The sequence below is a fragment of the Neltuma alba genome, unplaced genomic scaffold, assembly GCF_004799145.2.
Source record: "Neltuma alba isolate B1F8T4 unplaced genomic scaffold, ASM479914v2 tig00012582_pilon, whole genome shotgun sequence".
Classification (NCBI taxonomy): domain Eukaryota; kingdom Viridiplantae; phylum Streptophyta; class Magnoliopsida; order Fabales; family Fabaceae; genus Neltuma; species Neltuma alba.
In genome coordinates, this window is record NW_021637034.1 from 270,232 (window position 1) to 286,404 (window position 16,173).

The 16,173-nt window shown below is 32.6% G+C and overlaps 1 protein-coding gene and 1 pseudogene across 1 annotated transcript; both read right to left on the reverse strand.

Moving 5' to 3' along the window:
• Positions 1 to 4,718, reverse strand: LOC114728930 (probable disease resistance protein At5g63020). The gene is made up of 2 exons (XM_028915881.1): positions 4,476 to 4,718; positions 1 to 2,193 (listed from the first exon to the last, which is right to left on the reverse strand). Exons 1-2 carry the CDS (start codon positions 4,716 to 4,718, stop codon positions 1 to 3), a joined length of 2,436 nt encoding a protein of 811 aa, XP_028771714.1.
• A 1,487-nt stretch (positions 4,719 to 6,205) lies between these two features.
• On the reverse strand, positions 6,206 to 13,769 carry LOC114728931 (coatomer subunit beta'-2-like; annotated as a pseudogene).
• Positions 13,770 to 16,173: the final 2,404 nt, after the last annotated feature.

Consider the following 16,173-nt stretch of genomic DNA (forward strand, 5'->3'; position numbering starts at 1 on the left):
CTAAAGCTCTGGCATTTCATACAGATGTAGGTTTACAAGAGAAGAGAATACACAAGAAGAATCCTCATTCTCATCTTCCTTTATCACTTCTTCCACTGATGAGCAGTCGTCAATGACAAGTAGTTGAAGCAGTGGAGCTTGCTTGAGCCATGTGACATGCACTAAGGAATCGTAATCAGAGATAGCCACGCTTCGAACCATGCTTAGATGACAAGTGTCATCATAAATACCAGAATAATCTTTCAAACCAGATAATCCAACCAGACCCAAATGTTGGAGGTGCTTCATTTTTGAAATGCATGCCAATAATGAAGGCATCTCAATGGTGTCCAAGTGATAGAGGCGAAGAGCATATATACAATCTCGCAATTTGTCTGACTGAAGTAACTTGTTGAGGCCTTTTTCTGTTTCCATGTCAACATTTATTTCCTCAATTTTTGGCAAAGATTCCACCTCCTCCAGGAATTCTTCCTCTGCTTCGCTATTTGCTCCAATACTCTCGCAAGCAACTCTCAACACTCTTAATTGCTGAAGACTTGATATCACTCCTGATGGAATGCTTGCAATATTACCATAACGCAAGTACAAATTGAATACCTTCAAATTCTTCAAATTCTTCAACTCCTTGGGACACTTAGATCCATCTATGCTTAAATAAAGATATTCCAATAGAACCAACTCACCAATTTCTCCAAGTTCACATGTATCAGGACAATGTAGTTCCAACACCTTTAATTTGCTCATGCATTTGAGGTTTTGCAAATGTTGTATACCACAATGCCTCAACAATAATGTTACTAAATTGGGATAAGTTACAAGTGCTGCATGCTGTACTTGCCTCTTCATAATTGAAATCCTCTCAACAATTTTCCGTTTTTCAACATCATCACGGGATGTTGTTATCGCATCTTCTTGTACAAGAACCCTTTTAATTCTTTTATTTTGGTCACAAGATAACCACAATGCCATCTCTCGAATCATATCATGCATCTTAAATGAACGACTTAAAACAACATCATCTTCAACACTCTCCAACAAGCAACAAAGCTTCAACTTTGCAATCACAGATTGACCATCATTACGAATGTCTTGTATGCTTTTTGTCATATCTCTACAAATAAACCCCTCCCCTATCCATTTATCAATGATATCAGTGACCCGAATCTCATAGTCTTCTGGATATAATGCACAATACAAGAAACAGTTTCTATGAGTATCATCCGGCAACTGATCATAGCTTAACTTAAGGATGGAAAAAACTTTTGTCTCCAAATATGTAGTGGTCCATGGAGAACTTGTCAACTTATATTTTGAGGACTCCCATGCTTTAACATCTTCCACACCAGCCATGGCACCTCCCACCACAATTAATGCAAGCGGCAGCCCTCTACACTCTGCTGCCATTTCTTCTGCTAGGACTTTGATCCTAGGGTGGGAGTTTAAAGTTTCCTCTCCAACTTTCATGTGAAATAACTTTAATGCTTCTTTTTTATTCAAAAAGTCTACTTTAAATGATTTTTGAGCATGCATTTTTGCGCACACATCCTTCAATCGTGTTGTGAACAACACTTTGGACTCAAAGTTTAAATCGTTTGGATGAGGTACCCCCACCGAATTCAAGTCCAATACCTCCCACACATCATCCAGTAATAGAGCAAATTTTTTCTGCTTCAACACACCCAAAATCTCTGAAGATTTTTCTTCTTGATTATTGCAAGAACTCCAAGTAGCATCTCCAATTCCTACTGATTTTCTTATATTGTCCATGATTGCATCCAATTTAAGCTCTTTGGATACCACCACCCAAATCACAAGAAAATTGGGCTTTCTCTCCCCAAGTTCATTGCTAATTTTCCTCAGTAAGGTGGTCTTTCCAATCCCTCCAGTCCCCCATAAACCTATGACACCAACATTATTTGCTTCAATACTACTCCATACCTGATGAAATATCAAATCTTGCCCCACTGTCTTATCAACAGGTATTTGACCAATTCCTTTACGTGGTGGCTTGTGAGTAATTTGATAATCCTTACCAAACCTCTGTCCCTCGGCTGTTAGATCAGCTACTTCAGTGAGCATCTTGGCAACATTCTTTCCCACCTTGTAGCTTGACTTGCAATTCTTGGGACAACATTTACTTAGGCATTTGTTTTGGATTTCTTGGGCTCCTTGATCTAGATTATCTTCTACTTCCTGTGAATACAAAATCATTTAGATTGATATTTCTTTTCCCCTGTTTTTCTGAATCTTTACATGAACCAATTAAGCACACTTTCATATCAAGTTTTGATATCGAGATAAGAAATTGCATATCTTAATATAAATGAATGAATTTTTTTGCCCAAATACGAATGACAGTTTTTTGACCAAAAAAGCTGAACGATATTGTTAAAGATTTTGGTTGGGCTTGTTTGGTTTCATTTTGACAAAACAGCTTTTTTTTTCTTTTATAATTTTAAAAACGACAAATAAAATACATGTTTGAAAACGGTTTTTGAACGATAAAAAAATAAAATATGTTTTGTAAAACAAAAATAATCAGTTCAATATTTTATTATTTTTCTGTTCAACAAAATGATAGTAGAGATAGAAGACATTGTATTTTTATTAGGATTAAAATACATTTAATATCCTAAAATATTTTATAAAGTTCATTCGGCATCTTAAAATATTTTAGAACACAGAAACATAGAGCAATGTCGCTTTTCAATTAACAGTCTACTAATGTTGGTTTTCTCCCTTCCAAGAAAAAGCTTTCATCTCATATGAGCGATAAAAATACTCTCTCTCTCTCCCCGCTCCCTCCCTCCATAGCTAACTGTCAAGGTCGCCGTCATCGAAGCTCTCTCTCCTTTCATACTTTTTTTTTTGACCAAGGACCCCCTTTTCATACTTGGGACCCATGGATGGCTTTTAAGTTTGTATTTCTCCACGACACGTTACCCAGCACCAACCATGCCAAGATCACTAGAATCCTGTCCATCTAAGCCTAAGAGCTAGACACTGTATTATGAAATGCTAACTATTTCTCTGGGCAGTGCATGAAATTGTATACGAAAGACAGAGCAAACGTGGTTGTTATTGTTTTTTTAATCCCAGTGAATGAAATAAATATTCTTATCACAAGCACAAATCAATAAAAAATAAGAGACAAATTGATACTGACCCAACTACGAACAACCATTGATGGAGAAGGATTGTAGCTAAGGAAATGGAAGTTTGGGAAGTTGAGAGAATTGCTTAGGAAATTGACCGTTCACCCAAATGCATCATTTTAACTTGCTTTTAAACTTTCAACGTTTTCTTCCATGGGGCTCTCTCTCTTTCTTCTTCTCCAAACTTTCAAAAAGAGAGACAAACAGAGGATACCCAATCACAAAGCTTGAAACTTGATCCCACAAGCACCCTTCTCCCGTCAAATGGGTTCTAGGTGGTGGCTGTGGTGGAAGGGTCGGAGGGACTAGGGAGGGAGCAAAGAGAGAGAGAGAGAACTTCTGTTCTTCATATGGGCTGGAAGCTTTTTTTTTTTTTTGGAGCACCTTAAACCATTTAGATTGATTTTGAATAGTCCATATTGAATTTAATTTTTTAATATATTTTAATTAATTTTGTGTTTTAATAGATACAAAATTTAAAATAAATATAATCTTATAGCTAACACTTCTTTTTAAAAATAAAGTTATCATTAAAAAAATTATATATTAAAAATTATAAATCTGAATCATCCATAAGAGATTTTGGATGGTCTACATTTTATTATAGTAATGAGTACACGGTGCTTATTGTTGTGACGGGTACTAAATGAGAAACCAAATAAAAACATTATGCTCACCACTACATGTTCTTGATTTGAAGTATTCTTTTAGCTATGTATTTAATAGTATACAAAAGATAATCAAGTGTATATAGTTTTCTAATTGTATTTATTTCTACATGCTTTCTTTTAACTGAATAATTGGACAACTTGTAATATGGATACTGATAAATCAAGTTTTTATGTACGCAATATGCACCTTTCAAATTAAGTTTTAATTATGCTAATATAAGGTAATGTTGTTTACTCAATTGTGTTCTCAAGAAAGATATCATCTTTAAAAAAAATAAAACTAAAAAATAAATTAAATTCATATCATTTAAATCAGATTTAGATGGTCTAAATATGATGAGCTTGGAGTACTCACCACTTTGATGAGCACCAAAACTAGTTCCATTTATATACTGTGATAAAATTTCAAATAAATTCAATATAATATGAGATCCAAAATTTTTTAAATGTTCTTAACTAGCCTAGTTTGAACTAACACATTTAAATTAAATTATCATAAATTATTGAGCTAAGGAATTACTTAATTAACAACATCATTGATGCTGAACATGGAATTATCTAATTCATGTGCAAAAACAATCAAAGTAAATAAAAACATCACATACTAAATAAAGAAAAAAAGAATAAATGTAAAATGAAGAGTTCTTACCTTTTGAATGTCTTGGATACTTTGGAGCCAAACACCAACTTCATGTGTCCTTTGCCCCTCTTTGATATCCTCAACTTCTTTAATTTTTGCTTCCACGTCCTTCTTCACAGCTTCAAGCTTATTCCATTTACTTTTCAGAGATTGCAGATTCTCTTCCAAGTCACAAATAAAGCCAGTTTCTTGTTTGGCACAACCACACAAATACTTTGTAATATCCCATACGATATCTCCCAGTTTCTCCATATCTGTTTCTCACTTTTGATCTTTCAGACGATGCTAAGCTCGCATTCATCCAAAATCAAACAACAAAATGCTAAAGTCAGGATTTTTTTCAATATATATTTTTCCCTCAAAGTGAAAGAACACCACATGTTTGGGCTTACCTCGTACACCAAGAAATTGCAATATTCATAAGTTTGCATGAGACAGTCGATGATGCAAATTGATAGGATTTGAAATGATGATGATGATGATTCCTTTATTTCTTTAATTTTGAAAAGTGAATTGAAGCATCTAATTCCTTACTTGATCCTTATTTTTCTTTGAGATGGATATTGATTTATTCTTATTGCTGCTTTGATTTCTTTCTTTTGCTTTTGTCTTTTCTCATATGAATAAACAAGTTAGGAATAAAGATCGCCATTCTCGAGTTGAAGCAATGAATCTTTTGTTTTGAAATATGAAATTATGTTTTCTAGGGCTTCCAGCGATTCTTAATTTGAAGTTTTGCTGCTCAGATTACGTCAAGAATCACAATTTTAATTTGAACTAAGATGGATCAGTGATATAGAAGGCATTGTTTTTATTATTTGCCAACGATATCGAAGGCATTGTTAATTGTCACACACACACACATGATGTACTTCTAAGCTTCAATTTTTATCGCTATATATTAAGATAAATAATTAAGTTAAAGATATTCCCACTCTATTATTGGCAATGGATTGATAATCATTTCACTCAACTTAGGAGACAAGAATCAGACTACTTCTAGCCTTTAATATAAGACTTAGTTAACTAATTTGAAGAAATTAAAAAAATTACTAAATTAATTTTAAATTATTTATAGTTATCATTTTTCTCAACTAATTTGCCTTACTTATAAATTGATATATAATATAATAATGTATATAAAAATTTTAGAGGAATCATGTAACATATGCTATAATTAAATAATTAAGTAAATTTCTCAATTTTTCTAAATTAGTTAATTAGGTTTTATATTAAGAATTGAAGATAGTAACATATTATTTTAGAAATAATGACATTTAAATCTTGAAAGAATAAATTAATGACAATTGGATGCTTAAAAAATTTCTAAAAAATATTGAGACATTTGAAAACAGGATTCCCAATTACAAATTAGAAGTTATATTTCAAACCTAAAGGTCCTTTTATAAAAGCAAATAGCGAGTGACACATTAGGGAGACTGGCACAATGGAATTTCATCTTTCATGTGACGAATCCGCATCAAAGTATGCATAAATTATTGGAAACAAGAAAAATGGCTGAACTTCAAAAGCAAGAAATTAACTTACAAACGAAAAAAGAAGGGTGGGAAAAAAAATTATCTTACTTTGTATTATTAGAAAGACATGATACGGTTTGAAGAGCTTGAACAAATCTCAACGGAAACAAGATTCTGGGAAAGAATCTTTATTTTTCGCTGTAAAAGGTCCGAGTTTCAATCCAAAAAGAACATCAATAATCAACATTTTTAGTACCAATATTACCACCTAGAATTTGAACGATCAATCATATCATTAGCTCAGTTTTCTACTTTCAAAATGGGACAAGCCTATCGAGGTGAGAATCCTCAGAAGAATGCTATATGGAATATTACAAAATGTAAATTGTAAACTAACCCTATGCTATACTGGTATACTGTTATACCACAATAAAGATGACCAAAGTCGGCATTCTAAAACCACAATACCAGGAAATGAGAACAATCGATCTCCACAATCTCAACATTGGCCGCGTGACTGAAACCTGCATATTTAAATTCAATAAAACAAAAATGATAACAGAAACTGACCAAAAAAAAAATCCTTGGGGTTCCATGTAGCCATCCAAAGACATGCAATGCATATATCAGCTCGATACACAAATGCAATGATGTAGTGTTGTCAAGGACCATATCCATCTGTTCTACTCCCTCTGGTCCTAAACGTAAGACTCATTTATATAAGATCTACTTTGTAAGTTAATTTCTTCATTAAAATAGATCTTATATTAAGGACCGAAGGTAATATATTAAATATTACCAGCACATAGTAATATATGCCAGTCAGAGAAAAGAATACGATTATATTGATGATCCATTACTTTTTTATTGAAGTTGAAGTCCTTTTTTGGCAATGAAAACATAATTATGACTTTCTATATTAGGTAAGCAAGCAGTACCGAATCCTGGTTGAAATTTTTTCAATGAATACAAAGAGGCATAATCAGGATATTCAAGTGGAATCCAATATAGTGTTTTCTCTTATTCTTACCTCATATACGTCCACTGTAGCTGGAACAGACAGTCTTGATGAGACCTAGTGATGTGGAGTGAGCACTGTCAACAAAAGAGAAAACAAAGTTAAGATCAAACAAACAACGAATCCTTCCCTATTAAAATAGAAATAGGTATGCCTTTATGATAAATAAACATCATTTGAAGGTCAATAATCTAATGAGTGGATAGTCACAAGACGCTATAAAGGTGACAGTAGCAAGCAGTTATAGGGAGGAAAATAAAAAGGCCTGTTCAGAAGAAATCTAACTTAACAAAATTATGACAGAATTATTATGGATGGATCCAGAGTTTCATGAGTGTAAAATATGATCAAGGCAGAGAAAAGCACTTGAGTGGACTGTAAAAAGTCAGTCAAAGCCCGCTTAAAACTTTTTGAAGATATAATTTATAGCCACGAAAATATCTTGATCTGAACCTGATCTTAGACAGCAGCCAGATCTACAAAACATATTTAGCATCGGTCAAATCCAGTTGGTTGATCACCCTCAAAAAGTTTTCGGCTAAATGCAGTAATGCACGTTTAGCAGCCAACTGTTACTCATCGCAAGCCAAATAGTTGCAAAAATTTATGAACGATCAAATCGGAGTTATTTAGAGTTGAGTAGTGGTTCCCTACTTTACAATGGACACTATTCTATAGATACCTAATTCCCACACATAAAACTAATAGTGGTAAAGTATATGACAAGGCAACTAGAATGGGTGGGGCTTAGGCGGCAAAGGCAGTCATAGTAAAAAGCAGGGTATCAATGGGAGTTAGAGACGGCACTTCAGAAACAATTAATCACCAGAGACAAAATTTGGATTTTTCACACTGCCCAACAAATTGCTTTTAGGTTGACGGGGCTCCTTCATTATTCGTACCCCACTCTTCATCAGCCTCGTTGCCATTAACGAGTACTGCACCATCTGTAGAATCAGCATCCACCACAACTGCCTCCTCTCCATTCTGTTCCTCCTGCTTTTCCTCTGCATTGAGCTCTTCTTCATTCTCTTCAATCAACTGTAACAAAATGACAACAAATTACACAAAACAACACTCTAAGACCAACTCTAACATTTGTGGAATCTACAGTTTTACACAACGAAAACAAAAAAACAGAAAAAAAAATAGTTCTTATCTAGTTCATGAACTTTATTCTATTTTTGTGAACTGATTCATGTGAGGTTATATCTTCAAGTAGTATACCCCATGATTAGAATCTCCATTCTCAAGAAGCTCCTCCCCTTCTTCAACCTGCATGCTTCTGAAAGCATCAACAAGGGTAAGACACGACTTTCCAGCATGTTTGACATACTTCTCTGTAGAATGGTAAATGCCCGTAATATACTGGGGAAAAAAATACAAAGAAAGATTCAACATGGTTCTTATTATTCTGAAATGCCTTGAATGAGAACTAACACAGACAAAACATAGAAATTGAGCACTCTAACCTTGTCTCTACAGCTTTAGATTCAACAGCAACCGCAACTTGCCAATCTTTAAACAAATTAGGATACTCCTCAGGATCAGCCAATAACAAATGTCATTCAGGCATTCTTACTGCACTAAAATATGACACATTTGAATTAGAAAATAACTTATGGAGATCTTTTCTCCAAATTGCTACAATCTCCGAGACATTGCTTGGGAGATAAGATCGTGCCATTAAAGCAGCTTCGGGAATCCGATTGCTGCAAAGGCACAAGGGAGCTATGTAAAACCAAATTCTAGTCCAACCTGTTTCTTACTTGTGTTAGAAGTTCATGGAAGCAAAAGGGCACAACTAAAGAAGATTACTTCTCTTCCAACAGTTGAAGGTAGTCTTCAAGTTTACCCAACATGAACATGCAAAGGAATGCAACATTGTAGCTGCAAAATTTGATATTCCCTCAGCAGTAACAATCGACTCAAGTCCATTGCATTCCTTAAACATTAAAGAAGAATGTAGCAGTAACAATCCACTCAAGTCCATTGCATTCCTTAAACATTCGTCAGCAATTTCGAACTACAAGACCATAAAACACAGTGAGTTGCCGTAAAACTGAAATTCCTAACAAGCATCTTAATTATACATTAGAATGGGCATCTAAAACTAAAGCATCTGAACACACCTTGTCAGTAGAAATTTCACCCAAACTGCCTGCATGTGGCCCTAACTACATGCTCTGTAAGCTCTTACACCCAAGAAGGCTAAATAAGGCATACATAGCCATCATAATGTTCAGAAGCACATTATCAAAACTGAAGACCTCACAATTGTGCACAGGTAATGAAATTCATAGCCCGTTTGTTTGAACCTTTTTTGAGAGAAGATCACTTTTCTAAAATCTAATAATGCATGTTTAAGCTTTTAGTAGTAACCAGAATCTCTAGGGAAAAAAAGAGCATGTTTTTGGTTATTTTGCGCAGCTACATTTAATAGGTTCTGAAAATAATCAGATATAGTAAATGGGAGGGAATGTCGTTCATAAAAATACAGGATATACAAAGATATAATAAAATTTGAAAATCATTAAATACTAAATCATTTCCATAAACAGAAATAGACAAGGATATCATAAAATCTGAAAATCACTAAATGATAAATCATTTTTTAATGATTAAAACCAAATGCAAAATAGTTTGCATTTTATAAAATCTCTGGGCAATAGATCACTTCTCACAACGCCGCATTAAACAAACAGGGCCTTAAAAATGCAGTTTACCCAACCATTGGAGATAAAACAGTGCCAAATCATTTCACTAAAAAAAGTGCCTTTCCAGTAGACATAGCCAACTCTCCTAACTGCTTCCATTTAGACTCACTCGGAACTTCTCCTGCAATGCTCTACAAAAAGAATATGAAAGTTATAATAATCAAAATATAAACTGACAAATTAAATTTCTTCCATAAAAACAAGCAAATTTAGTACCCAACTTAACAATTTTGCACGTCTATAGATAATATGATTGTATGCATATTACATGAACTTACCTTTGCCACCTCCAGTCTCCCGAGCTGCATGGCTAATATTATATATTCACATAGCTCTGTACTAAGAACAGGATACAGCCCAGAATTACTCTCAATTCTCAAAGGACACAAGACACATATCTATTAATAAGAAAACAGTTTTACTTGGGTCAAAAAATTTTGCAATCACACAGAACATGCACTTCCAGTTTCTAGCAATTTGGCAAACGTACTCAGGGGATTAGTATGTACATCCATTTTGCTGAAAAGACTTTTAAGGGGGGAAAATTGAGAATATTTGCACTGACTTGCAGAAAATTATCTGCTTTTACTAAACCAATGTAATTTCTCACACAAAAAAAGGGAAACTGTTTACCCCCTGCAACACCCAAAAAAAAAAAAAAAGAGGAGTATAGAAGGATCACTGTTGGCCTCATACCTATTACGGTGCTCTTTCGGAATTGAAGGTAGGACTTCATTGGCCCTGCCCAAATCTCCACGCATTACTCTTGTACTCAATCAAGCCCGAAAGCAATGTGCGTGCCATGACGCTAAAGAAAATAAAAAATAAGCAGAAATAGTCAATATCACTACTAGCTGTGCTTTTAAATAACAAAACAGAAAAAAAGAAAAAGGGTGAACTAACTTTGTTAGTTCATAATAAAATAATTAAGTCATCAAATTATCAGAATCCTCTTATTGTACTTCAGAATGTGGAATGATGTATCACTAGCAATAGTCATTAGATCACCACTATCAGCCCAGTGGAGGTTCTGTCAACAGAAAATAAACAAACAAAATAAAACTATAAATAGAAGAAGGGAGGAAAAAACAGAAATTGTTCATCATATAATGGAAGCACCTATTTTCACATTGACATCGATGCGATGGATTAACCTGTATTCACTCCAATCATAAAAGCAAATGAAATCATTTGAGCACACTGCTGATAAGGTCCCACCAAATATTCGTTCAGCAGAAAAAGTTGGTCGAATACTTTTCTTTTCCTGGAATTCATTTGAAAAAAATGGTTTCATTTAGCAAATATCTGACATGATTACTGTCTAAATTTTCAAATAAAACGAAGAGCTAAAACCACCACAGGAAATGTATTGGTATCATTGGCAACAGAAGCAGACATGCTAGTCATATTGTTCAGCCATAATGGTTCACTTGAAATAAAAAAATAGCCAGCTTAATTTTATCAAGACCTACTCATTGCAAAAAGCACAGGAATGGAAGAATCTAGTTTCCTTTCCTCGTTTTAGAAGGTAGCAACAAATTATTTGTTCCTACCATCTTACTTAAGGAATTACAAACTGGAAACTTTTTGTGAAATTTTTTTATCTTTGATGTACTTTCTCTGACAGCATATTCTCTGCTGAAGGCCAAACAATTTCCAGTGCAGAACCAAGTGACCTATTTCCCAATGCCATTGAAATGCATATAATATACTCAACATCTCCACATACAACAACAAACCTCCCATCTGGATTGTGCCTTAAACTCTGAAATGATATTAGTGGATCACAAGTTAATCACAGCATACACAGAGAAACTGCGCATGAAAAGCAATCAACCTAAAGCTCATTTCTGTCAACACAAGACCACTTTCATCGCCTTGAAGTACAATGTCTAACATCAAATAATATAGCCTATACATGGTTGCAACAATTCTTATTTGTACCGAGAATCCCAGATGGCGTTCATACCATAGATCCAGACAAAAGTGTCCAGGGAAATAATTATACATAGAGGCCGTCACCCTTGTATTAGTATCTAATTAAGAGAATACAGTTCTGTATTCTCCTCTGATCACTCCTTGATTATTCGTTGAAGTCAGTTTATAACAGAATGATGATTTTAATTTTCTGTTTTTAAAAAAAAGACTGAGAAGCATCTTGAAAGAATGCAGTCTAATATAAAATCATGATTCCTACTCACTTGTGGGTAGAGACGACAGGTGCCCAACTCCTTAACAGCCAAGGGTAATCTTTCTCCATCAGCAACCTGAGAAGCAAAGTAATTGTATACAGAGATAAAATTTTTTATAGCCAACTAACATATGAAGAGCGTAGTAAGCATGTTTTATGGAAAGGAAAAATAATCAATTTAAGTCATAATAAAGCTCCATGTTGTATAGCCAAAAATCAACTTTGTATGAACATAGCCAGATTTAAATAACAGTAATTATCAAATGTATACAAATTTGAAATGGCAAACATTTCATTTGAAAAAAAAAAAGGTGAAGGATACAAGGTCTAATTTTTCAGAAGAACATTCGGGCTTCAAAAGAAAAATCCAGAGCAATGAAATAGGGTCAAAGAAGGAGATGGGTTTGTGATATGCGGACCCAATTTTGCAGTTATTCCCTAACATAAATCATAGGGGGGAAAGGGGGAAATTAAAGACTCCTGCAATCAGGTTGCATCAGACTCAATGCAAAGCCGCAGACTTTGTGAAACATCGCTACATTTGCAAAAGCCAGAATCATTAAAATCAATGGGAATTGCGTGACTCCAAGGATTCCTGTGAATTAACTCAGGCAAACAAGATTTCATGTATGATTTAATATTCTAAAATTTTAAGTTCCAAGTGATATTGAATCATACAAATCAAATCCGAAATAACGTAATCATGATAATCAGGCTTTTTAATTGTTCTTCACATCTTTCGGAAAAGTTAAGGGTAGGAATGAACCCAAACCTCCACATCTGCTCCTACACTCTTTACGTTAACTGTCTGCATTTCATTGTGTTTAGCCCAAATAATATTCCCACTGGTGTCCATGCTGGCCATAGGCTCTTCCCGGCCCAGTTTGACCATGATGGTTCCCTCATCACAGCCAGGCACAACCCTGTAGATGAAGAAGTTTTCAAATTCAATGTCATGAGGATACGATTAAAAGAGACCCTTTGGAGGTTTAAGATTAGAAGAAGTAGAGGAGAATATCAGCTGATGGAAAGATTGAAGCAAACAAGTTTTGTGATGCACAGTTTCTCAAATCAGTTATCAAACATGCAGACTTCATAAGAAGACTTGACGCTATCATCTCAACTCTACATAACTTCACAGGCAACGAGACTCACCGACGTGAACCTTTGCTGTGTCCAATAGCCCAAACTCTTTCAAGATCATAATTTAATGTGTTCTTCAGTCTGTAAGTGGATCAAATCAACATAAAATATTAAAATCAATGATCAATATATTATTAATAATCTCAATTACAATTTTAAATGAGTCTAACGTCTTATAAAGTGCACCAAGGCAAGCAATAAAATTTAGAAAATAGAAAACAGAAGAACGGGCGACATTGTCCAATTTGTAAGTATCAAATTCAAAGGAGTCTCAAGTATAGACATTTGTATTTACCAATGAAGAAATGAACACTTTCAAAACTGAATCATAATAATGAAAGTGGCAAAAAGTAGCATATGAGCAAGGCACTTGAATGTCATGATGTTCAGAACACACTGCATTGTCCAAGGCACGGTAATATTAAAGAAGAAAAAATAATGCGTTCTTTGTTTTCTTTTGCTTCTTCTTTTTTTATTAAAAAAAAATGTCCTGACAAGAGAGTGATCAGATCATATGGGGGGAAAAAAATAAGAGATGAATGTGCATAACGAATAGTACCTATAAGTTGTTGAATGCCATATGCGCACTGTACCATCCTCTGAGCCAGTAATAATTACGGGAAGATCAGGATGAAAGCATACAGCAGATACACTGTGCGTGTGGCCTTCTAGAGTATGGACGCAACTTTTGGTCTGGTATAGTCCCATGCCCGTTTCATAGATTTCATCCATGAAAATGTGTCTTCTAATATCCATTGCAATTTGCCTTAATTGCATAAACTATCCCCCTGTTTTGAAAATATACACTTAAATCCAAACTATTAATTCTATTCAGAATATTTTAAAAAACATTTAAATAAGTTTTATTGCACTGATATGCCCTTTATCATACTTAATCCTAATTTTGAAGAATTTAAGGTTTTTATTTTTATTTTCTTTAATTTTATTTTTTTTTGCAAATAATTTTTTTTTTTTTTGTTTATATTATATTGGGACAAAAATTCAAGTAATTAGTTAAGGTAGATATAAAAAACTTAATTGAAAATTGACTAATTTTGTTTATAGATATATATTTTACTAAATGTGTTTATAAACATTTGTGGCAAAAATATGTTTAGAAGTTTTAAATTATGAATTGAAATTACTCATACAATCTTTGAAACTCATATCACTTATACTATATGATAAAAAAAATGCATGTTTAAATATGTTTTTAGGTTGCTATATAAAAAAAAAGGAATATGGTTTTTGATATTTTAAAAGAAACCTACATAAATAAGTTTTAATAATGAAAAGTTAGAGTTATAATAATGAAAAGTTAAAGTTATAATAATGAAAAGTCAAAGTTATACAGTTATATAATACACTGAAAATTAATAAATTCTATAATATATTAGAAAGTTTGAAATATATGTCTTAGAATTAGTTTTGTGTTGCATAAAAAATATTTTTAGAAATTTTTAAATAACTCTTATCTTAATGAAGGTATTTTAATCATAACAAGGTTGAAAATATGTTGTCTATCATATATTTTAAAAATAAAAAATTAAAATTTGTTTTGGAAAAAATCAGAACATCTTTTTAATATTTTATTAATTTTTTTCCTACAAAATTAAAGTGAAAAGAATATTGTCTTTTCATTAATGGCAATCATACTAATAAATCAAATTATTTTTTCACCCTTCATTTCACCATTTTATAAGTATTTTTCCAAATAATGAGCCGAACAGATTTTTTATAATTTTTTAATTTTAAAAGTTATTATAAAAAATTACTCTATTGAATTGTTTTAAAAACATAAAGACAGATAACAGAATTAAACAAGCCCCTCTTATATATATAAGTTAGTCAACCGTAAGTTTTGGGATAAAAGTTTTTGCTAAATCCGTGTTAGAGTCTTAATCATCCTACAAGAAACGTATGATAATTGGATGAAAACCTAAACAACTTCTAACAACGTGAAGCAACAAAATGTTAAAAACAAAATGCGACAAAAGTAGTGTTGCTTGATGATTAAGGAGCTGTTTGGGATATCTTATAAGCAGATTCTCTATAGTGATTTACTAAATATAAAATAAGTATGTAAGAAGAGTTTTGATAAGATTTATGTAGAACATGCTTGTTTAAGTAACTCCAAATGAGCCCCTAAAAACGAAAAAATAGTTTCAAAGCTCAATACCAAAAGAGTCTCCATAAAGTAAGAGGAAAAAAGAAAGAGATAATTGAGTTTTGGGTGAACTTAATACTAAATTTTCTCTCTTTAATTTATAATATTTTAGGAGATTACAATACTTAATGTGAGACAAATGATTGAACTAAACTTATGACATATGACATCTGATATAATAAATAAGGCTGTGTTTGGGATCATATTTTGAGATCCCAAACTAACTTCTCATTTAGGCTAAAATTTTTTGTTTGGGATCTTAGTAAAACAAAAGAGTTTCATGAAAAGAAGTTTGTTTTACCTTAAAGTCATTTTTTGTAGCTTCTCTAATGTATTACGATGAGGTGAAAATTATACCTTCTCACTCGTCTCAAAAAGAGTTCTATTTGTATAGAAAATGACCATGGCACCCAAATTTATTTATTGTTATTTTTATTTGTTAATATAAAAATAATAATTAAAATATGATTTTGATTTTAATATTTTTCTTAAAATTATCTCATTATACACATATACTATATATAATAAAATTCATATATTTTTTTAGTCACTTTACATCTAAACTTACTTTTTCGTTAATTATTCAAACAAGTTTCAGTTTTTTAAACTGATTTTTTTGCAAAAGCGAATCTAAATATAAATCATATCATACTATCTTATTTTTACCTAATTTGACTTTTACAAAAATCAGATTGACAAAAAGTAACTTCTCCTATTACTAGTCTAAATACACCCTAAACAAATAAACCTTTGACGAACTTTGGAATAAAGATTTTTTTGCCTATGTACAATACTACTTTGTTTTTGCCAACCTATATGTGCTATACTACTAAACTAAATTAATTTGTTATACATATATATATATATTGGCCAATTGCTATATATTGAATAATATTAGCATGTCACTAGTTGAAAACGATTTAACATTGCAAGAAATCAATTAAAAAGAGTGATCAAAATGAAATTAGAGAAAATAATGAGGACAATGAATTA

Excerpts from the sequence above, each read along its gene's own strand:
- LOC114728930 (XM_028915881.1), bottom strand. The coding sequence starts at position 4,718 with ATGGAGAAACTGGGAGATATCGTATGGGATATTACAAAGTATTTGTGT. Across the intron at positions 2,194-4,475 it reads GTATCCAAGACATTCAAAAG|GAAGTAGAAGATAATCTAGA; the intron begins GTAAGAACTCTT and ends TTGTATTCACAG.